The 24,659-nt window shown below is 28.2% G+C and overlaps 2 protein-coding genes across 3 annotated transcripts in view; one reads left to right on the forward strand and one right to left on the reverse strand.

The window, feature by feature from the left end:
• Positions 1-11,447, reverse strand: part of LOC111641429 (DNA polymerase eta-like) — a 28,240-nt gene extending 16,793 nt beyond the window's left edge. The window contains exons 1-5 of one of the 2 annotated variants that reach the window (XM_023387597.1): positions 11,350-11,447; positions 11,031-11,117; positions 6,134-6,232; positions 1,766-1,899; positions 289-423 (exon numbers count right to left, since the gene is read on the reverse strand). In XM_023387597.1, the coding sequence (XP_023243365.1) occupies positions 289-423; positions 1,766-1,893 (263 nt within the window). In that variant the 5' untranslated portion in view covers positions 1,894-1,899; positions 6,134-6,232; positions 11,031-11,117; positions 11,350-11,447. Of the gene's footprint in view, positions 1-288; positions 424-1,765; positions 1,900-6,133; positions 6,233-11,030; positions 11,118-11,312 lie in introns of both variants that reach the window. The other variant, XM_023387596.1, reaches the window with a different exon arrangement.
• A 92-nt stretch (positions 11,448-11,539) lies between these two features.
• On the forward strand, positions 11,540-21,649 carry LOC111641436 (apoptosis-stimulating of p53 protein 1-like; the record flags this gene model as incomplete). Its single annotated transcript, XM_023387601.1, has 5 exons — positions 11,540-11,761; positions 15,017-15,076; positions 16,743-16,884; positions 17,338-17,445; positions 21,582-21,649. Coding segments are annotated over exons 2-5 (327 nt in total), but the record flags the coding sequence as incomplete, so codon positions are not given.
• Positions 21,650-24,659: the final 3,010 nt, after the last annotated feature.

A 24,659-nucleotide genomic window follows, 5' to 3' on the forward strand; every position in this document is an offset into this window, starting at 1 on the left:
CAAAAAATATACATATTTTTTGCAGAACATGCTTAACATTCAGAACTGAATATTTTCCATCATAATTATAATTTAGCTTATAACCATCATAATAGTTTATTGTATCAATCACAGGAGCATTCTTTTTATTGTATTCTACAAAAACTAAAAGGAATAAGACAATTTTACACTTTTTAAATTATACAATGTCTCCAGAATACAAAACTGCAGAAGTAACATTTTATTTTATGAAATGTAAAATTAATATAATTTAAGGAACAATTTTCTTAAACAAATTTAAATAGTTACCTTGTTAAATCAGCCTTTCCCCGAAGTTCAGGAACTTGAAATAAATGTATATCAGGACATTTCTGTTTTGCCATGTCACCTCTCATGCCTCTTTTTACTCCAAAATCTCTAGCTTCATAATTCACAGCTATAATTCTAACAAAATTATAAAGTAATAACATGACTTTTACAATATTTAAGAAAATAAAAATTCAATAAAAAGTTTAAATACAGTATAATTTCAATACTTCAATCTAAAGTTTGACAATTTATTTTATATTCTATTTTTTTATTGTATTTAAGTTAAACTAAGAATTCTGATCCTTGAGTGTTAATTTCTTCAGAAACTAAGTGACTCACCCTGTTTATGTAATTTTTTAATTATAAACTTTAACTGTAAAACTGTATAGGTCTGAAAGGGAAAAAAGTGATTTTTTTTAACTTATCCTTTTTTATTACTAATAATAATTAATTCATCAAAATAGTAAAATTAAAATAACTTATCAAAAATTAACTTTTTTTTGGTTATACAATCAACAAATTTGTGAAAATAAAAATAAAAAAATGTAATTTTCACACTTTTTCATTTTCAGAACAGTTCATTAATGTCTGCATTTTAAGATATAACAGGTAACCAAAGAAAGAAAAAAACTGAGAAATTTTTTGGAAGAATAACACTATTAATTTGAAATTTTACTTTAAATAATAATGTTTTAAAAATACTAATGTATTTCAATGTAAATTTATTTTTATCTGACTGAATCTGAAATCTGTGTAATTTACAATATTTATCTAAAATAAATATTGTTAATTTGTATTTTTAACTACTTTTTAAAATCTAATCCTGTAAGACATTTTTAGAAATGCCTAACTTTACAAAAAATTCAAGAGTGATTTTATACATTACTATTTTCAAATCCTTTCTCATTATTGAAAAAATATTAAATCTTTGTATTAAATGGTTTAAAAAATTTCATTGTTAATGTTTAAATCAGAAAATATACCATTTAATTAGTTTTTAAATAAATGTTTTTAAAAAATGCTTGCTTTTAATTGTCAAAAGTTTACTTATTAGTTTTTATGGCTTAAAATGTTAACATGGACAGCTGGATGACTGAAGCAGTAAAGGTGCAAGTCTACCCTGGAAACCATGGATCAAATATGGGGAATGAACCCTGAGAAGTTTTTGAGTGGTATTGTCCTGGATATGTTGGACTCCTCCTTCACCATCCAGCCACCCATTGTGAATTCAATCAGGCAACAATAAGCCTGAAAAAAGCACTCTTATTGCCTATATGGCAGAAAGACTTCCGATAAACAAAATAATGTTAACACAACTTTTCTTTTTATAGCATATGTTTGGTTTAATATGTTATTGTATATTCTATTATTATTATTCAAATCAGTTTTAAATTAAAATAAATTTCATTTGAGAATCAGATATTCTTATATTTTAAATAAAAATAAATTTCAAATATTAATAATTTCTACTTCTTACCCTCCACTCTTCCAAGAATTATATTGCACAACAGCACAGGGTTTCCCAAAATACTGTGGCTGCAGTCGTTGTTCAACTTGTACATAAAAACAATCCATATCCACTAAAACGATGATTCTGTCAGTCATTTTAAACTGAAAAATATTATATAAATTTTAATATTCAAATTCTCAAATTATTTTTGAAAATTTCTTAATTTTTACACATTCAAAATAAAATTTTCAAAACTTTTACAAAGTCTAGATACCTATTATATTATTATTATTAATGATTGCTGAATAACTGACAGAATTCTGACTACGATTCTTTTCCAACCTATTAGCTTCCATATATTTCTTTTATTAAATGCTTTTAACACCTATACATGCTTTTTGCTGAAGACAAAATATAAGAAATTAAATCTAATACATACATTGTTATTGCCTTGTACATGCATTTTCAGATTATTCATTCTTTTTTTGATAAGCTATTCATTAGAAGCTATACAATATATTATTTATTGTGACATCATCACAATAAAAGGGTGCAATTTTTAGTCATATTTAATTTAAATGATCTCCACCTCAAATTAGTAATGGCTTGCCCCTATACATCATACTTTTCTTTTCCTTTAACAATAGAATCGTGCTGGTCATCTAACACCTTTCAGGAAAAAATTTTTGAATTAAAATAACATGACTTCCAGTTTGCATCAGAAGGCTACATATAGTTAATCAGAGCCTCCTGCCCTTAAGGTGTCCATATCTGGTCTCATCTTTCATCTACAATTCTTTTTCAAATTGCAACCTGATAATGACAAAAATAAAGAGAGGGCAAGGTTGATTTTAGTTTTTCCCTTTATTTACTTTAGTTAAGCTTAACAAAAGCTGAAATTGAGCTGAAAAACTATTACTATTACAAATTTTTAATAATTGAACAGATTTCTTCAATTATTAAAAAAATAACTGATATTGTAAACATGAATATTTAAAAAATTTTTTTATAAGAAAATAATTGAAGAAAACAGAAACTCGTCATCTTTCATCCATATACTCAGGAACACTCTTACAGAGCAGTTGACCTTTTATTGTACTTTTATTGATCTTTTACTAGTTATATTACTAGTTTTATTAATGAATAAAGCTAAACCGTACCCCTTTGATCCAGACAATTTTGAGACTTCTGCACACAAAATATAATCAAATATCTATCCTAGGATTCTGTGACTTTAATCCTATCATGGAGGATATCTGAGATTATTTATTGAAAGTTTTATATATTGTTTATGATTCTAGTTTCCAGATTGACTGTTTGTTTAGTCATTCTGTTCCTGATAGCAATAGCATAATAATAGAACAAAGGATTATAAAAAACTTTTAAACTAGATCAGTTGATCTTAGGTGTTCAAATAGAAATCTCAATGTATTTTTTTTGTTGCTTGTTGGAATTTATGCAAGGTTACAGTTGCATAAAATGCAACTTACATATTCAGGTACTACAACTGATGATAAGAGTTCTATTCTAGGACTTCTGTCATAAGTCAAACATAAATAATAATGGCAGCATTGGGACAGAGTTTCTAAAGTTAAACAAAGTCTATATAATACAGAATGATTCACAACTTTTGACATTGACATTACAATTTTCAGAGCATAAAGAATTTTGGTCAGACTTACAGAATCAGTTGATTTACAGCAAAACACATCAAATTCTGTCACTGAGAGGCATGCATTTTAAAATGTATGCTTTCATTGATACAAATATGCTCACTATGTGTTTTGATTTGGGAAAACAAGATCCATAACAATGATTAAACAGAATTTTCACAACCAATGTCATAGGGATCTTGTAAGTAGACCTACAATTTTTGGTACTAAAATTCTGAGATTGGTTGTTGTTCTATTCTCCATGACAAATTCCCTGGTTGCCCATGTGTTTGTAATTCTGTCATGAAACAAAAGAAGCTGAGCTTCATTTGTAATTCTAGGAAATCAATGTAAATTGCATCTCATGAAATTAGCATTTCATAGCCAATGATCTGGCAAGTTTCATAAAGACATTTGCACTTAAAACCACCTATTATCACCTTACTACCATACGATGTTCAGGATTTCCTCAATAAATGTTTCTGAGATTGGTGAATGTTAAACAGGATCTAGAACATGACCATCCTACTTCCCAGATTTCACACACCTCAATTTTTCCTTATGAAGTTTTATTAAAGATCTAGTGTTTATTCCAGCATTGCCTGCAAATCTCGCTGAGCTCAAAATTCAAATCACTATTGCAGTTACCAAAGTGACGACAGATATGCTGCCTCAAGTTTGGCAAAAAATTGAATTCAGAGAGAATTGAAATTTTAATGATTATCTTGGAATGGGCAACTCTGCAGAAAATTAGTTTTATATTTACTTTTGAATTGCTAATGATGCAAATCCAAGTTATAGTTAAAAATTAATAAACTTACCAGTTACTGTTGTATAGAGAATGTTTATTGCCCATTCCATTGTTGCCTTTAACATTTAATTGTCATAAGCACAGAAGTTCATAAGTCAAGGAAATGTGTATGTATATATACAAGGTGTGTTCCATAAGTAATGTGACTAATTTTTTCACGACACGACAATATGCCGTAGCTAGTTCTAACCTGCTGTGCTAGGTGGTGTGGGGTGTTAGCTTTAAAACTCGCCCGGTCTTGTTTGCCTCCAAGCTGCCAGCGTGTGAGAACATTCGTTCCCGTGAATCCCATTTTGAGTTAATGTAACACAGAGCAATGGATCATTTTGTGGAGCAACGTTACGCTATCAAATTTTGCATTAAACTTGGAAAGTCCGCCAATGAAACTTTTACATTAATTCAGCAGGCCTTTGAGAGTGATTGCTTCTCCAAATCACAAGTCTTTCCATGGCACAAGTCGTTCAAGGATGACCGAGAGGAGATCACCGACAAAACTTGCAGTGGATGTTCATCAACCTTCCAAATTGTCTTCTTTGACATCAGAGGCATTAACCACCACGAATTCACACCTGTCAGGACCACTGTAAATGCAGCTTTCTACTTGGAAGTGTTCAAAAGACTGAAATCCTAGTCACATACTGTCGAAGTGACATCAAGGACACAAGGGAACTTCATCACAACAATGCGCCAAGCCACAGCACCTTCACTGTCAACGATTTCCTGGCCAGGACCCACACCCCATTTGTTCCACAGCCACCTTACAGTCCTGACCTGGCTCCCGCCAACTTTTCTCTGTTTCCTTGCATGAAAAGGAAACAATGGGACACGACTGAAAACATCAAGGCTTATGTTACATCAGCTCTAAAGGACATTCCGGAGGCGGCCTTCCAGAATGCCTTCAAGGCCCAGAAACACTGCCTTCACAAGTGTATCAATGCAGGAGGGTGCTATTTCGAAAATTTTTGACTAATTGTAAAAATATGTTCAATAAATGATGTTTTTATGAATTTGGTCACATTACTTATGGAATGCACCTTGTATATACAGTAGAACCTCGATTATCCGGACTAATTGGGGATGAAGGTAGTCCGGATAAGGAAAAATCCGGATAATCAAAATAAATACTTTAATTTGTCTTTTAATGATAATACAACACGTTTTCTTTTCGATGACATATCGGTAATATTAAAAGTAAATACTGTATTTAAATCGTGATCAAATTTTCAAGAAACAAACGTTCGTATTGAATTTGGACTACTACTGACCAACGCTAACAGACTACCTATTGTTTAAAAGGCCCTCTGGTGGCGCAAGAAGACGGATTTTATAAAATAAAAAGCAGTTGAAACTGCATTTTTATGAATAAAAATTTGACAAACTATTTATCGTTTTATGACGAGTAAAATTTTTTCGTCGCGTTCGCGGCTTTTAAGTAATGCATAAACCTTCGAGGCGCGAGGCCCTTCGGACCGCGAGGCATAGGCGGTGGCCCACGTCGTCCATGCCTTACGCCGCCCTTGGTCATAGAAATGATGTAATTTGAATATAAATTATTTATAAATACGTATGTCAAGTTATATTTTTATTACTATGTAAAATATATTTAAGAGTTTACGACCACTCTGCTGGGTGAGACGTTGAAACAAAAAAAGTTATGCATTCCATCACGTACACAAACAGTGTCGTAATTCGTAAAATTTTTGTTTATTTTGAACAATCCGGATAATCGAAAATCCGAATAATGGAGGTTCTACTGTATATATATATATATATATTTTAATTCATCTGCCCTTTCTCCAAAATAAAGTTCTATCTGTAACTTATCTAAAAAACCAGATGGAATATCTCTACCTTTCCAAATTATAAAGTCATCAACATATCTCATATAGTCTTATTTGATTGTTTTAATTTATTCCATAATTTTTTTCTTACCTATCTTCCAATAATCTCAGCAAAAAAAATCACAAGAGGGAAACCTATTCAAACTCCTTTTTTCTGCTCTTAACAGATTCCACTATATCTAAAATAAGGCTGTATAATAAAATAAAATAATAAATTAATGAGTAAACAATACTTTTTCTTAAAATTATTTAAAGAAAATCAAAAATTAATAAGCATTTTGCTTTTATTACTCAAAGTATCTTCTTATCAGATTGTCAAACAAAAATTCAGATAGATCTGAATTTTTGTTTGACAATCTGATAAGAAGGTACTATGAATAAGCATTTGAATACATTTAAATTTTAACAACACAGTTTATGTAAAATTATAATATGCTAATTTCTTTTTCAATACATTATCAAAAAATATAGTTATAGATCTCTGATAATTGCAACGTTAACATATTACAAGCATTTTCTTAAAACTAAATTTAATTAAAACATTTTTGAATTTTTTTAAGATTACCAAAAATACTCTTTTCATTTCATTGCAAAAATATTTTGGATTCACCTCATTTTGGCTTAAATTTTCATTTAATGTTCATTTAGCTAAGATTGTATCTCTTATTAATCTTTTTCTTGTGCTCTACAGTTATTTTTTAAATAACCTTTAAGTCATTCCTATTATAAATATTTGATTTTTTGGAAGAACTTTTACATTTTTGTATGTATTGCATAGATTAATTTAGAATACTGTAAAGCCTCACTTATGTGACCACATTCAGGGTATACAATTTCTGCCCACATATACAGATAAGTCTAGCTGTTTGTAGTAGGATTCATTCAAGGACTGTATAGTACAAAACAGAATTGTTTAGTACTTATTAGATTAAATTAATATATTTAAGAAATTATATCAAAGATTTTATTTAAATACTGTACAGAAGAATTCAGAAAAAAAAAAATTATTAAATGGAAGTTACTAGATATGCAGAAGTGTCCACACATTCAAAAAAATTAATAAAGTGATTTTTACAAAATTATCAATCTTTCTTTTTTGAGTGTTGCAAATGATGTATCAGTGACATAAAGAGATCATCACTGATTTACAGTTATAATTTTACAAAATATAATCAGATTTGGTATAAAATTATTAAACAAATACATAATTGTCTCTTATCTTACTAAATTCTAGAGATAAATTTAATTTTTCAAGTGTTCATGAAGATTTATTTCATTTGAATGTCATTTGTTGGAGGGAACTCAGTAACTGTTCCAAAACTATAGCAGCAAAGTGCTTTCAACAATACATCAAGTTTAGGAATGCAGTGTTTCCTTATTTTGTTGGCCATGTGAACAGGTATAAATGTCACTTTTGGGCATTCCCACCATAACCACTTGAAATGGCCACCAATGTGGAGTTTTGACTTATATTAAAACTTATGATGTTTTACAGGAGAATTTCAGGTGAAAATTTCCTTAGCTGTAAAATTTGGGTGAACTACAAAATTCTTGTTTTTTAAAATCAGTGAATTTAGAAGGAAAAAATCATCTTATAGCCTATGAAATAAGCATTAATACAATATTACAGAAAATATTTGAATAAGTCTACCTGAAAAATATGCAGAAAAGTCTTATTAAAACAACAACAAACAAAGCTCTTTTTCAATTTTTGTTTTTCTAATCATAGCCTTATTTTATATTCTAATCATAGCCTCAGATTTTTATGTAATTACATGTTTTGTTCAATGCATGTTCTTTCATTTTGAAATGAAATATTTATGTAGCAGTCAAAAATGAATTTAAAAAAATAGAATTTTATTAATACATATTTTACATGAACACGGTTTCAGGACACATTTATAAGTAGTTATGTTGTTAGATATTTAATACATATTTTTACATATTTGAACCTTTTATAGACTTAATTGGTCTAAAGATAACATATTTAGAAATTTAAATCGTCAATAAATTTTATTCATTTCTAATCTGTTATCAATAGTTAAACAATTTGATATTGTTAGACTTCCCACTCAATTTACATTTGGTGATAGAAAATATGTATTTCATTGGTTGGCAAATTTTAATTTAAAAACTAATCATTCCAAAATTTTAAATTTTATGCTGTGGTTAGAATCACACTGTGCATGGGTTAGAAAAAATTCAGTTGACTAAGAATGATTTTCAAAACAGTGTAACACATTCTCCATAATGGAGGATTATTCTCTCTGCATCTTTCTTTTCCACTGAAGTGACTTTAAGATACATCTTAAGTATTTTTAAAATAGCTTCACTATTTTTTAATCTGATACATAATTTTAGAGATAACATATTATTTATTTAGTATCCCTTATGTCAACAACTTTTGGGGAAAAAAACAAAATCAATTTACAAATAAAAACAGTAATAGTAAAAATTGTACAATTAATTTAATATTAAACATAGTTTCAGTTTTTAAAACAAATAATTTGTAATTTAATTAAATTACTTTTCAGATAATTTGTACTTATAATAAATTATATTTTTTAAGTTAATTAGAAATTGCAATCAGTTACTTTTCTGCATAACTGCTTACAACATACCTATGAATTACATCCCTTATCATTATATTAACAGCATGTGTAGCATTCCTGATATATAAGCAGTTAACAAATTTTTAAAATCAGCAAGCCGGCTTATTGTATATTCTTATTTCTGTCAAAATGACAAAAGAACAAAAATCATTTTTGATCAAACTAAGAGAATGGATAAAATCAAAGTATATACACAACTAATGGAAAAATAGAATTTTAAAGTATGTGAGAAAAAAGGTAAACAAGTTAATGTAAAAGTAAAGTAAAGTTAAAAGTAAAAGGTAAAAGGTTAATGTAACCTTAATGCTGATATTTAATAATGCTGATATTTAATAATGCAAATGAGAATAATTTATTCAATCACTTGTACAGATTTCTTGCAGTTTATTGTATCAGTTTAAATAGCATAATAAAACAAATAGTCCAAGTAGTCCTGCTGAAAATGTCAAACAGAAAAAGGCAAGAAAAAATAAACAAACACTTCTGACAAAATTCAATCAGACAATGGTAGAAGAATCTTTCAAATTAAGGAGGATTTTTCATTTCAGCTCTATTAACCTTTTAACTGTCAGTATTCCATTGGCAAAGGTGCATAACTCTTTTTCAAAAAAGTGCACTAGATTGGTTTCTTGCAAATCTACATTAAGCCTAATCTGCAATCTAGCAAATCTGCATAAACCTAAAATGTGCTTACAAAAAAGCCAGAACTTAATTATACAATTGTACTCTCTTAACCATGGATGATGCTAGGATGAACAAGGATGACTACCAGCTCACTCTAAATCTCCTTGCCTATCCTGAAATAATTTATTAAAGACTTCTATATTGATTGTTATTATAAGTTTCTTTAATTATTAACTGATTGTTTTCAAAGTAATTACATGTTCTCACTAAATTTTTTTTTCCACTTTTGTCTTACTGAAAATTGTTTACTATATTTTAAAAATTTGTTTGATGATAAAATATACATATAACACTCATACCACTAAAACAATGTTCCACCCACTTCCATCCCCCCAGAATGAAAATCCTAGTGCTGTTATTGCCCTTAATCTCAATGTTCTTACAGATTATGGAGGATATATATATATATATATATGTATCATTATATATATATATAATGCATAACAGATTCCTGTATTTTAATTAGCATGGATGAAACAATAAACAAAGAAAGGTATAATATGCAGCAAGTTGTGCTTAGTTGGTAAGCTTGACAAGAAAGAAGCTTAAAAATCCCAATGATTTCCTGTTAAGAATTGGATACAAAAACAAAATACCAAAAGCTGATCATTTTTTGCAATCTGGACCATCAACAGAAGAGGTGAGGATCTTTCCCTTGCCCCAGAGAAAACTAATGGGCCCATAAAAATTCTTATCACTATAAAATTAACAATATTTTCACTAACAGAAAATCAAATATTTTATTTTCTATATAATTTTATTAAATACTTAAAGTAAATAAAAATTTTATTTTTATTAATAAAGAAACATTTTATGTATTTCATTTGTTCAAAAAACAAAAGACTAAAGCAGCCCAGTACAAGCTCTCAACAGCCCTGTTGATAATCTATTATTATGTGGAGTAAAAAAAAAAAAAAAAAGAATGCTGAAAAACACGTTACTTTATTCGAAAAAAGCTTAAGTATAATATTAAGATATATAGAAAAATTATTTATAAAAAAAAACATTATAAAAAACAAATTAATAACAAAACAAATATAAATTTGTAGAAATAAAGATACTGAGACAATGATATACAACAGTTACAGTTATGTAGAAATGCTATTTAAAAATTACTGGATTTGAAAAAATCCCAGAGTGCCTTTCCAAGGTTAAAGTGAACTATATTCATGAAGAAAAAATGGAAAAGTTACTAGAAAAATGTTTAAGATAAAATTTTCAATTGAAATATTAAAACAACTTTTATAACAAGCAAAAAATTTTATAGACTTGCTTGTAGCTGCATAATGTTGAGTGTACAAAAATAGATTCATAATAATTTTTGTATTAAATGCACAAATTTAAAAACAATTTTTATACATGATAAAATTCAAACTATATTTATAATTTAACACAATCAAAATTTATCTCATTAGTATACTTCAAATATTACTTAAGGAATAAAAAAATTTTTATATTTGTAAATTTGTTCATTTTAAAATTTAAACATAAACGTAAAGAAGTGAAAAAATAATATAGTATCTCTTATTTAATATTCCAAGTATTAATAAATTACATTGTTTAAAACTTTAATTATTATTATCAAAATTTTTATTAACATTCAAGGTGAAGTAAAAATGTTTTCATTGATATTTTGTAGGAATGTTTCACAATATATTACATTGTATAATTTATTCCCTTTTGTATTCTAACCTTGATTCTTCATTCTTATTTCCTTTGCGTTTTTTGGAAATCAATAACATCAAAACAGGGCGAAGTTATGACAGCTTTGGCAAATACCTGACAAAAATATTAAAAAAAGGGTCAACCAATTATATAACGTAAGAAATTTAACTTATAAACAATACCGTAATCAAGACGCATTAAAATAATATCCATGTTAGTTTCGTAATCATTATCGATCTTATTTTATTAGTATGAAAATTATTATTGATGTTACTAGAAGCAAATAACGCGACATCATTAAGTACTTACATATACACTTTTAAAACATTTAAATACGGAAAATAACCTCTGCTAAATGACTGGGAATTCGTTTATTCTAATTCAAGATAACAGAAACTGCGAACAACTAACAGAACATCTCCCGCCATTTTAAACGATTTCTTGGAATAGTGTGACGTCACAACAACCGTTTTTATTGGTTGCAACTCACGTACCATCTATGACGTATGATTTAACGCATGCGTAATTAAAAAAAGAAGAGTTTTTGAAGTCTGGCGGACTGTAGTCAAGTGGAATGTTGAAAACTATTGTAAATAAAACATTAAAGAATTGCAATATCATCGGCAGAGGCAAGAAATGTTAAGAAAACTTTTAGGATTTTTTTAATATAAAGTTAATAGAGCAAGAGATACGATGGAGATTTTATTACCTGTCTGAGGAGTCACCTGTAACTATCCCGATTATCCTGTCGAGTTTGGGTGAGTGCAGCTCGAATTATAATATTTAGAATAATTAAATAATACCGATGATTGTAGTTAAATAAACGTTTCTAAAACGTGTAGGTGATCCGTTCAAAAAATGCCAATATAGTAGATTGAAGGAAGATTGTTGTAGATGCAGTTGACCTTGTACTTATATGATGTCGTCGTAGATGATCGGTCTATGAATCCCTGCCCGATGTACTTTTGCTAAAATATGAAAACATTCCCTAAATCGCCCCCTCCCAATTTGTAGTCTACCTCTTAAAACTTCCACAAGTCGCAACGAAGGTCAATTTTCATTTTTTTTTTTTTTATTACTTTTTTTTTCTTTTGCTTTTCCCACGTATAACATTGGTTGCGAAATTGCGCTATTTTTGAATATTATTTAAACATGTTAAGTTTTATCGTTATTATTATCCTATCTATCATCTCGCAGGTGTTAAAATAGTATTTAGGTTATTTTAATGGTTTATTTTACAACTTGTATATTTTTTCCTTGGAGTGGAATAAATAAAAATAATGCTGTAGGGTGGTCGAGAACAGCCTGGAGTTACTCCACTGACCTGTAATGTATCTTTAAACAGAAAAAAAAATCTCTGGAAAGGGTCAGATTGCAATCAAAATATACGTGTAGGCTGAAGTAGAGCCACGTGAGGTTTTCTTTAGTTATTACAATTATTTTTTTAAAATGGTACGGCGGATTATAATACTTATTGATTAATCAGATATTACATCGATTAGTGGTGGTGAGAAAATTTGCAGTGACTCATGTAACTCAACATGGTGTGACGTGCCGTTGACTATCACGTAGTTACGTCACGCTCACCTTCCTATTACCAGATGCAATTTGAAGGCCTTTATTTTCATTTTAATTAATGAGGATGTAAATGCAATTTTGTTGACTAAACTTCTTATCGGGGGATATTCGCGTTTCTATGTACTCAATCTTAAAGATAAATAGATAATAATAAAAAAACAGTGTATTAAAAGTTTAACACTTTGCTGTTTGTTATCGTAAAAATATTATTTTTATTCTTTGTAAAAAAATACATTTTCTAAAAAAAAATTTGTATTAATTTTTATTAGATAAACCTTATCACGAATTTTGAAATTAAATTTATCATTTAGCGCTTTATTGTTATAATATTTCGTCAAGTTTCTCGTTAACTTATTCGATTTGATAATTAATTTCTGCCGCAATGTTAGAAATAACTTTTAAAAATTTATTTAAAAAGTCTGTATTAAAAATAAAAATAAAAATAAAATACTTTTTAATTGCAAGAAGTTAGGTATAAAAGACTGAAATTTTATACATTTTAACTTATTTTCCAATATTGGTAATATTAATTGTAATCAATAGGAAGTCCTTTAAATAGGTCACTGCTATCTGTAATTATTTATCTAGTTTAACTTTGTATTCAGTTGCATATCTAAAATTGATACACGTTGCATTTCTGTTTATATTTATTTTTCTATATATTCAATTAAAATCTAATAAACAATGGAAAATTCGTAACGAAAGAGTAAAAAACTGAAATAATTGCATATGTTAACATTGTTATAATTTGGCGCCAAATTTCAAGGTTACAAAAAAACATTATCCCCTTAAAATGCATGGCAGATCGCTCCTAATATGACGTTTAAAAAATAATATATGCGACCCCATTTTATTATTTAATTCGAGTTATCAACGTGTTTCTTCCTGTCAGTCGTCAGTTTATTTATTTATTTTTTTTCAGTAAAGATTGCCCTATTAAATTAATATACGAGATAATAGGAAAATATTATGATGAATTCGTTGAAATAAATGGAATAAATTGAAGGAATTTATCCGAGATTTCTGGGTAACGTTCGTTGCTGTTTGATGTATTTTTTGATTGTGAGATTTGGCGGGAAAACTCATCGTCTAACGATTTGCTGGAGCGTAACGCTACGTCTGCTTCTCCTCTCAGACCAATTAAGAGAAGCAGTTACGACCTTGATTGCTTTCGTTTTGTTCTGTTTGGCTTCGCCTCCATTTCATTAATATCTTTTCTTTTTTCCCCCTCCCGATGATTGTTTGAAAAATGCTTTGGGCAAATCGGGCATTACTTCGTTCAAGCAATATTTTTCTAATAAGCGCTAAGGCGAAAAATGTTTGTTTAAAAGTTATTTTAACCGGTAGCGCGAAAAAATACCGGTTTAAACCGATGAATGGCCACCGTCGCCATTAACCAGCGATTTCTGGCTGGTAAGCGCCAAGTGAATCATTCACTTCTTCAGATTAGCAGATTACATTGTGCAAAAACCAGCTTTGTTTTTTTTTTCATATCTTTCACGAATTGCACGGAAATGTCTCCGATACATAAAATGCTAACCATTGTCGTAAAGTCTCGCGAAAAAATAATATTTCGTTTTTAACTACGTATTGGCCATACTACTTTTTATTATTATTATTACTTAATTTTTTTATCACCGAACAAAAGTATCGGTCAGATAAGTTAACAATTGTAATATAAGTTGGGAAAGAAGTGTCTGGAATGTTAATTGTTCATATTCATAGTTTTCTTTTCAATCTAACCTTTCCTAGAAACATTGTGGTCTGCTAACCGTGACATTGATCGCGTAAAAGAAAAATTACCGAGTGTTGTAACAAACCTGAAAGGATGTCACGTGACTCGGGGCTGTTATAGCATAAGTAAATGTATTAGATGCCTTTATAGTAATTTAATACGGGCCGGATTTAGAAGGAGACGACTATCTGAGTATTGTGTGTCGGGTATGATGACTGCCAATGTTTATTGTTAAATTAAATATTTTCTTACGTCCTTCTTTTACCGATGGAGGTCAGAATAGAATGGTTTTAAGAGACAAACAGGTCGGACGAGTTCTGACGACCATCTAATGTCCCAATGACATTATTTTAAAGAAACACCCTTGACACATGACAGTATTTTAGGATTCTTATAAAATATTTCGAATTATGAAATAAATATGCATATATAATTACCTACTAAAAAATAATAATTTCTAAGTTTTCAATGATTTTTTCCCCATCTTTGTTTAAAGATGTAATCGCTAATTATAAGTATTTTCGGCTTAAAATACTGTACTTCGTTAAAGTTTGAGAAATTAAAATTTATGTGTTTAATTAATACGAACGGGAATTAATGCTAATTACATATTTTGTTCGTATGGCTTGACAATTACTAAATTTAATTTTGTTAATGTTTTTGTTGAAAATTCTTAAATTTTCAATATTATTTATTTCAGTCAAAGGAATTATAATAATGCGGGTAAATCACTCTTCAATATAGCGTCCAAATGATGCCTGTGAGTATTCTTAATAATTTGAAATTTTTTAAAATAAAACTTTAGCGAAATTACATTAAAATAACATTGGCAAATAACCGATATTTCGATATTTATTCTTTTCTTTTTGCGACGAAAGATGGCGCGACCAGCTTCTCAATTGTGATGGCTCGTTAGATGGCGCCACTATCTTTAGTTTTCACGTAATTTATTAAGAGGTGTCAGCTTTTGATGTTGTTTAATTATTTAATTTAAAAATAAAACTCGATAAAAAAATTTTATTGGAAGAGATTACACTTAAGATCTTTTAATTGCTAATTATTATAAGCTAATCTGCGGTAATTTCCGAAATAATATGATAGCGAAAATCTAAAGATGTATTAAAATTAGAAAAAAAAATTAATTAGTTAAAAATACTTTAAACGTAGCAGTTTCTCGGATCGTATTTATTTATTACTATAAATAAAGCGGATAAAAGACTGGCTCCGGTTGTAAAGCATTCGCACATCACTCGTGTATTATGCAGAGAAGCCAGAATTGCAGGAAAATGACGGGTTTTATCATTTATAGTACGCTTCATTACCCTTAGCAACTTTAATTTGTTAAGAATTCTGACAAAATGAATAGGCATAGAATAATTGCTGGCTTTAACGAACTATTGAATCGTCGTAGTTATCGTCTTTTCAATCTGATCTGTTTACAAAAATCTTCTATACATCGAGCACAGCTTGCATGTTTATTTGTGACTCTTCTCGTATTCCGTTCCACCGAAACTAGTGTCTCTTTTTTATGCATTACGTCTCGATGCCTCTTACAAATATAAATATGCCAAAATGAGATTATTAAAATCGTTAGAAAGAAATTTGCATTCAAACAATAAGTTTAGTTGTTGTCCTTGCTGCAAAATAAGCCAAAGTTTTTGAGATGTTTGGCGCCCGTTTGACCTCTTTCTACCGATGAGTAGGAAGTTTTTAAAGGTCGTTTTTCGCAAAACTGGCTTCGAAAATTAACTTAAATTCACTTTAATGCATTTCGAAGATTTCGTAAGCGATTCTTCGCTTATCGTCACCAATTAAAATCGCTCGGTCGCTTCTGACGTCAGCGGCCATTATGACATTCTTATCGCTGCAGAATAATATGGGAAAAAGAGTTGAGTTCTAAAATAACATTTATCTGCGTTCTCGGTAGAGGAAGGTAAATCGTAATTTCGGTGGCGGTATTAATATATTAACGTCACATAATATCTTCGGCATTGAAAAAAAGTTATTTTATTTTTATTCGCTTATCTTCAATAATAATCTGAAAGAGATCAATGCAATTGGCGATGTCTCAAACTGAAAGCTAGCTGCGGTTAAAGGAAGACGTGTTTTATATTTTATTGGATAAATATTTCCGGTTGAAATTTGGAGATGGATTCTCTTGTTGGATTTTAATATCAAAATTTTTTAAAAAGGGAAGCCATTCGTTTTTTAGACAGGCAAGCTTACGGGCGTATCTAAATGTCAAACCAAGCAGATTCCAATGCCTGTATTCGAAGATAGATTAGGTAGGCAACGTCCATCTGTACACTTCAAATAAAATATCCGTTTCTTTATATTTCTAGAAATTTTTTAAATAAAAATTCTAAAAATATGAATAAAAATATGAGATTTAAAAAAAATAAAATTAGAAATTATTTATTTGTTAGATAATTCTCAAAGTTTATTGCGATGGTGTGCAAGCCACTGAAGTTCCTATAACACCAGATTCGACTGGAAGGGACGTCATCGATTGCTGTCGAGAACCGGGAGAAGACGATTGTCATCTGGTGGAGATTTGGAGAGGTTGCGGTAAGTTCAGATATTGCTAACCTTCTTTGCATTGTTTTCAAATTGTTTCCTGTCTGCTTTAGATCTTGTTTATGTATAGATGACATTTCACATCTATTTAAGACTTTCGTCACAATCGCTTAGAAATATTTAAAATTTTAATTAAGTTCTCTCGCGAAGCCTTCTATAATTAAATGTAGTCGTGTGTACAAAACGTTTGATGCCCTCGAGAAGTTTTCGTTTTGGATAATAACCAGTTTACGAACCATTAAATTGCATTTACTTTCGTTTCCGTGGGAATTTTTTTTTAGAAGAATGACACAAAATATCAAAATTGGCATCTTCGGTAGTTCATAAATTTCTATTTCCCGATTCGTTAGAAAATCGAAAAAAAAAGAAATAAATAATTAACTTTATTATATTAATTTATTTTTATAATATTGTGTTTAATTTATTTATGTATTTATTTACTAGAACGTTTTGTAAGCGAAGACGAAAGACCTTGGGATATTTTGCGTCAGTGGGGACCGTACGAAAAAGAAGTTACCTTTCATCTCCGTCACAATGTTGCACAGGATTCTGGTAATTTATTAATATTAGTATCTTGTAAAATAAAATTTAAATATTTATATCTGTGAATTTTTTATTAGCCTTATGCAAATTATGTTTATAGCGTTAGTTTTTGTAGCATTTTACAGTTGTTTTCAATAGTGTATTTGACAAGGTGACATGTCAGTAATTTTAAGGTTGCCGAAATCTTTTTACACTTTCCGTCACTGTTATTGACAGCAGGATGTTTGTCACTTTCTTCACGCTGAAGGGCTATTTTTTTGCTCATAGCTTTTTATTGATCTTTTACCGACTTCGAAGATGAAACTCGAATAGTTACTATCTTTTCGTAAACCGATATTGAAGAAGTAAGTTTTGAAATGGTAAATTGCCTTTATTCGGAAAAAATCAAATACAAGATAACTTACATCCAGCAATTTCTTTAACTAGGATAATCTAAGAGCTTGAATTCTTAAAAAAATAAAAATACTACTGATATACTGTGTATTCAGTGTAACATCTGTTTTCTGAATTATTTATGAGAAACTGAGATTTAGTTTATATAAATGAATCGTATTGAAGCCATATAAATATAGTTTACAAAATAGTAACTGTCATTGAAAATACATTATTATGCATTAATAATTTCAATTTTAAATGTATAGTGTAGATATACATACTAAATATATCTACACGATAAAAAAATGGCATAAAATTAAGCAATTTTATAGTTTTAAATAAATTTGTAGTGTAAAATAATTACGAAAAAAAATTACTCTCTAATTTAATACTTGTTTTTAATTACAGAACGAATTATTTAGTATAAATTTTTTTAAAATAAATTAAGTATATAAAAGTATTAAATTGGAGTCTTTCATAATTTTTGGATGTAAAGAAAATACTAATTTTAAATTATAATATTTATTTTACTTAAATGATGCATATTTTAGTTAAATTTAAATATGTTGTTTAAAATATGAGATATTTAAAAGCATTTATAAATATAAACAGAAAACCTATTTTTAAATAAATTAAATTGAATTTTTAATATTTCGAATATGTTTTGTGAACATTTAAATCAATAAATTTCTTATATTAAAATTGTGATGAAAGTAATTTTTGAAAGAAATTGTAATTCTAAACTCTATTTATATAACGATTTATAAGTGTACAGTTTTATTGAATGATTTTCCAATTTCAACGAAAAGTAAATCGAAGAATCGGTATTAAATTTATACCAGGAATTTTTTTTCTATAAATATAAGTATTGTATAATGCTTATACATTATAAATGCATATAAATATCAAAAAACTTATTACAGATGCATAAATATTCATTGTAAAACTTTGTATTCAGAATTTATCCTTAAAATAAACCGATATAAAAACTTTTAACAAATTAAACTAATGATAAAATTTTGTTTTATTTCATAATTTATGTTAATGGTTATAATTAAACTTTATATATTTTTTTAAAATGCTTTGATTGTGTTAGAAACAGTACATTAAAATGTAGATAATTTATTATAAAAAGTTGAATATATTATTGGAAAAATACACTGATATCGAGTGTTCGATTTTTTTGTCGATGTGGATAGTGGCACAATCAAATGCTTCCATTTTTTTTTTTTTTTTTTTTAGTTTNAATTTTTTTTTCGAATTTTCTTTTGTATTGGGTTTCAATTGCTCTTTCGCAAATGACGTTCTCGAATTACAAAAGATAATGACAAAAAAACAATGATCTATTTAAGAAGGAAGTGGTTATTCTATGGTTATTATATGTAAAAAATATAAGAAATGTCCTTCGCTTAACAATCGATATGACCTACTCTCATACGTTGACACATTGAAGTATTCAAACTAGAGGAAGTCTTTGGTATTTCAAAATTTCTTTTCTCTTACGTGCAACGAAGAGAAAATCTTATTAGTATCAAATCAACTTTCATTAAATAAATTGGGGCATATTTTAAATTTATTGTGTATTCTCGAATTAAGTTCCAGTACGAGTAAATGGAAATATATTTTGAGAAGTTTTGCTTGATAATGCCTCTCTATTCGGTTACTTTAGTACTTCGAAAATACTTTTTAGCTGTCTTGTTTAACTTTCGAGAAACACGCTTCTCTTGACTGTATAATCAGATTATAGAGAATCTTCTTGCGGATGTTTGCATATCAGATGGGATGCGATAAATCTGCCGAATATGTAAGCTAAGTGCTTTATAATCTAATTCTTATCAAATATGTCCATAAATACTTTTGCTTTCATTGTTAACGTAATTTCTTCGTAAAAATTATCAAATAAAATATTTTACGAGTTTATACTCATATTTTTATTCTTATTCGTGGTATAGTTTATTTCATTACTACATTTTCAACATTTAAATTATTCCGAGTGTATTTGGATGACAAAGACTTCAAAGTTTCGCGTTATGTTTATATTCCTCAAAAAAAAAAAAAAAAAAAAAAACAGGAAAACGCAGATGTCATTCAATATTTCATCTGAAAATTTAATTTTTAAAATTTCAGTTCGGGGAAAAAATAGTAAAAGAATTTTTCTTTTTTAATCTTTCCGCATTCGGGAAAGAAGTTGCATCGACAGAAAGGGCAAACGGAGATCGTATTGATTTGTATGTTTCTTTTTGTTTGGAATAGGTAATTTGAAATTGAATTTTCTTCGAAACATGTATTACATTTTGAATTTCAGAAGTTCTGAACCAATTGAAATATTCATTAATTGGAAGAGGAAAAGACCCTTTGCATTTTTAAAGTCGCCTCGCAAAGTAGCATAAGCGACCGGTTTGACAACTTTGAATCATAGGGGACGCTGACCACTTTTAAAGTTCATTCTGTCAGTCTGTTGTATTACCACCTTATATCTGTGGATTAAGTCGATTCCTGTTGTGTTTCGGATGTATTTACATACGTAACGTTAGTAATTTTTGAGGTGAAAAATCAAAAAATGGATGTAGTCTGCTGACGGGATTACCGCTATGTGAACCAAGTTCAAGAAAGAACTATGAGGTAGAGTTGAGAAGGGGGAGAATCAGTTGTTTACAATAACGTATACGTGAATAACTTAGCTGATTTTACGATACATTTATTTAAATTGTATCTCTAGCTTGTATGATTAACGATTAAAATGTTAATTACCGGTTACTGTATATTTAAAAGGTCGTAAATTATGCAATTTTTATGATTACTTATTAAGACAATGTTATAAAATGTAGATAAAAATTTTTAAGAATGGGTGAACCTTTTTTAGGAAGTATCAACATTCCAAGAAGCAAAACTCGTTTCTGAACTTTATCCCAGGGCTATTCCTATTCATTCAGTTAATTTCCAATATAATCAATCACATTTCAATTTGATTTAAGATAAAAACCCATTAAACAATATGAATTTTAGAATATTCCAAAAAATCCCGATTTTTTTTACTAGTGTATGATGCAATCAAATTCAGCAATATCTCGGGGGAAAAAAATAGAAAGGGAAAAAAGTTATAGTTATTCAGGCCATTGACCACTTTGAATGGTTTTAACTAGAGAAATTTTCTACTAGGTCAATTGTATATTTTAGTTGTAAATTTGATATTTTTAGTGCCACTAGAAGAAAATTAAGGTATATTTTCCATTCTTTAATATCGATAACATCGATAGGAAAAGCGAATAGAGTAATAAATAATAAATCCTATCATTAATAAACTAGAAGATTTCGTAATAAACTTATGTTTTTTTTCTATCTTTTTACATTACTTATTTTGTAAACCATTAAAACATAGTATGAAGCGAGTTTTATATAGGCCTATTATATTATTGAATGATTATAAAATTATTTGCGTATAATTATATTATCTGGAAAAATATAAATAATCCGTTATCCCATTGCTGACGATTGCCCAAACCATTAAGATTAAAAATTTAATTTCTGCAAGATTTGAAAATTAAATAAATTAATTTATTTTTAATTATCAAATACTTGTTTTGATATTCTTCTATTGCCTATTTTTGGAACATAAACAAGTTTTGTAATTTAAACATTTCATAAGTATAATATCTTAATAATGATTAATGCTTAGAACAATAATGAAATATTATTTTTATTAATTATTCATTGTATATATATATATATCTTTAGATTTTAAGTAAATTTATTTTTAAAAATATTTTTAGGGGGCTCTTCACAACATAAACCAGATATGAGGGAATTGTTAAATTGGGCAGAAAAAGTAAGTAAAAGAGTTTATTGATTTTTTTTTTTTCAGAAAATGTAAATGTGGGTGATATTGCATAAGTAAATGTAAAATATATGATTTGTTTATTTTTCTCACCCTGTAACTGAACATTTTGCATAATATATTTATAGAATTATGCAGTTTTTTTGCTGTAGTTTCTTTTGAGATAAATTTAAAAAACAGAAAGATTTATTTGTTTAGAAATACATAAAAGATTTTTTAAAATTAGTTTACATTTGGACATTTTTAATTAAAGTTTTGATAATTTAAAGAGGTTTGTTTATATTTCGAATAAAATTTAAAATTTACAAAGGTATCCAAACAAATTATAAAAATTGTAGCTTAGGTTATTTATAATATAGAGAAATTTTTTTTATTTCAATATATAAATATACGTTTTGGAAAATACACAAACATATCTTCGATCGAAAGATAAATAAAAATTTCAATTATAAATGGAACAATCCAGAAGAAATTTTTATTAATTTATACGTTTATACATCTGTAAGAGGAACAATTCTTATCTGAGTATTTAAAAATATAATATAAATAAGTTTTGTTTGTTTTAAATATTTTTTCCTAAAGCTAAATTAAATTTAATTAGATGATTTTATTATTTTATAGTAGAGTTGATAAAGTTACAATCTTAAATATCTTCTCAAAAAGTTTCATTTTTAATCAATAATATAACTTATATATTAAAGTAATCATAAGGATCTAGAAATAGAAAGCTGATGGATTAGAATCGATTACATTTAGAAGTTAATGGATTTAAATTAAACGAGATAGGAAATTAGCTCTTACTGTGGATTACACTGGAGGTCAGTTTGGTATTCCTTTACTTGGTATTAACCACTTTGAACAGACCTTTTACTATTAGAATATGCCGTTTATTCTCATTACACTCCGTTGCCAAGTAACGCTCATTATAATACTTCCCTCTCCATTTGTTTAGTGAAAATGATAGATCCGTTTGACGAACTTACGAATTGTTTGGTGTGATTAAAGAGAATTTTAGCACAAATACAGATTAAAACTCGGGTTCATGCATCCAGAAATTGCGATCGTGTAAATGGAAATAATTTACATAGATTGAAACATACCGATAATAAATTTTAAAGATTAATTACTTTTTGCGACAGTGTACACCCGAAATTTTTATTAAAAGCTATAAATTTTTACTTTAATTCTCGAATAAAATCGCTTAACCGAGAAAAATTTTCTGCTCCATATCTCAATGCCGTATATCTTTAGAATTTCGATTCCGCAAATTGTATGAAAGAAAGGAGAAAATGAAAGGATCGAATCAAATTTTATAATTAAAGCACGAATTAAATTATTTAGAAACTTTTGCTGCAAAACGGGCATTTTAGAACATCTTCGTAAACGTTAGAAAGATTTAAGCTACTTAAACAGAAATATCAAAGCAGAACTATTGCGTCAGTTTTTATCCACTTAAAAACCAGATGCCTCAACTCTAAGAAAGATAAAAGTAAACCGACGATAATCTAACTATTAGGAAGTAAGTCGGCTTTTGCAAAGCGAATATAAAATCTAAAAGTAAAAGCTTTAATTGAGCCTATAAAAGTAAAATTTTATTATTTAAATATACATTTTAAACAGTATTGCAAATAGAATTTCTTCTTTTCACTCATTTAAAGTTAAATTTAAAGAAAATTAGCTATTTCTCCAGTTTATTAGATAGAATCCGAAATATGCTTAAGTCAGTTTATTTCATTAAAGAGAGTGTTTAAGTAAAATTATTTACTTTTTTTATACTGTCGACTGACATCTTATTGAAATAAGAGCAGCTGCTTATTCTCTCCATCGGAGACTTACAAATGGGGTCCCCGCTCGTCGAATAAGACTATCGATATCAGAAGTGTTATATTAATCTCGTTACTGGAGAAGTTAGTGAGAGAGGAGTTGGCATTCCCCAGAGAGATAATCTGTCTTATGTTAAGAACCTCAGTTAAGCCTGATTTAGCATGCTTATCCGCCGATACCAAAGTACTAGATTAGCCTATATATCATATTTTCGTAAGTTTTTAATGAATTATTCATCCGCTAAAAATTCTTACTATTGTGAAAATCGTTAGCCTTTTTTTGCCGCCGGTTACTTTTTCCACAGCTTTCCAGTTAATTCGTTATGAGAAAAGATATTAAATTTCCACTTCAAGAAAATCTTATGCAATTAAAAATCAGTTTTCAATTAACGGAATCCGCGAGGAAAGTTAAAAAAGCTATATTAATTAAAAGGCATCGATCCGAGCATGTATTTGTGACATACTTTTTCGTAAAAAGCTTGGTTTCATCGAGTAGTTTTGATGATTTTTTGTGATAAAGTTTCATATATACAGGTATTAGCGTATGTCTTTAGTCTGTTCTATTGATTGATTTTTTACTTTAAATTTAAAATATATTTTTTAAAACGAAGTTATGATTTGAATTACACATCAATATATCGTATTTTCTTTAAGAATGATTAGAAATGTTTCAAATTATAAAGAAATGAAGTGAAGGAGCACGAAAGTAGATGATGATCCGGTTTCTACTAGCTTCGTGACGCTGATATTTACTCTGCGCAAGCGTGACTCTATTATTTTCTTAATTACGTTCATGAAAAATTAAAATAATCCTAAAGTTTATATTTGTTTTTAATTATTCAAAGAGAGATTAAATTGATTAATTAATCCATTTTTAATGGGTCATTTATCCATCATGAACACGATATCGTCTCGATATGATTTTTAAAATATGTATTGCTTGATTAAAATTTTCATAAAATGTAAATTTTTATTGAAGAAACGGATGATAACCCGTTAATATCATGTAAATCCAAAACGACCGAATAACCTTTTAATGCAACCCGAGTTCAAATTAATATGAATAATTACATATGTGAAGAAATCCGGTTTTGTTGGAAAACAATGCGAAAGTTTTCGAATTTTTAATGCGGAATTCTTCATTTTGAAGAGATATATTCTAGTATTATGTAATATTAATTTGTTGTTGG

The sequence above is a fragment of the Centruroides sculpturatus genome, unplaced genomic scaffold (genome assembly GCF_000671375.1).
Source record: "Centruroides sculpturatus isolate CEXI.00-Female unplaced genomic scaffold, Cexi_2.0 scaffold1563, whole genome shotgun sequence".
NCBI lineage: Eukaryota > Metazoa > Arthropoda > Arachnida > Scorpiones > Buthidae > Centruroides > Centruroides sculpturatus.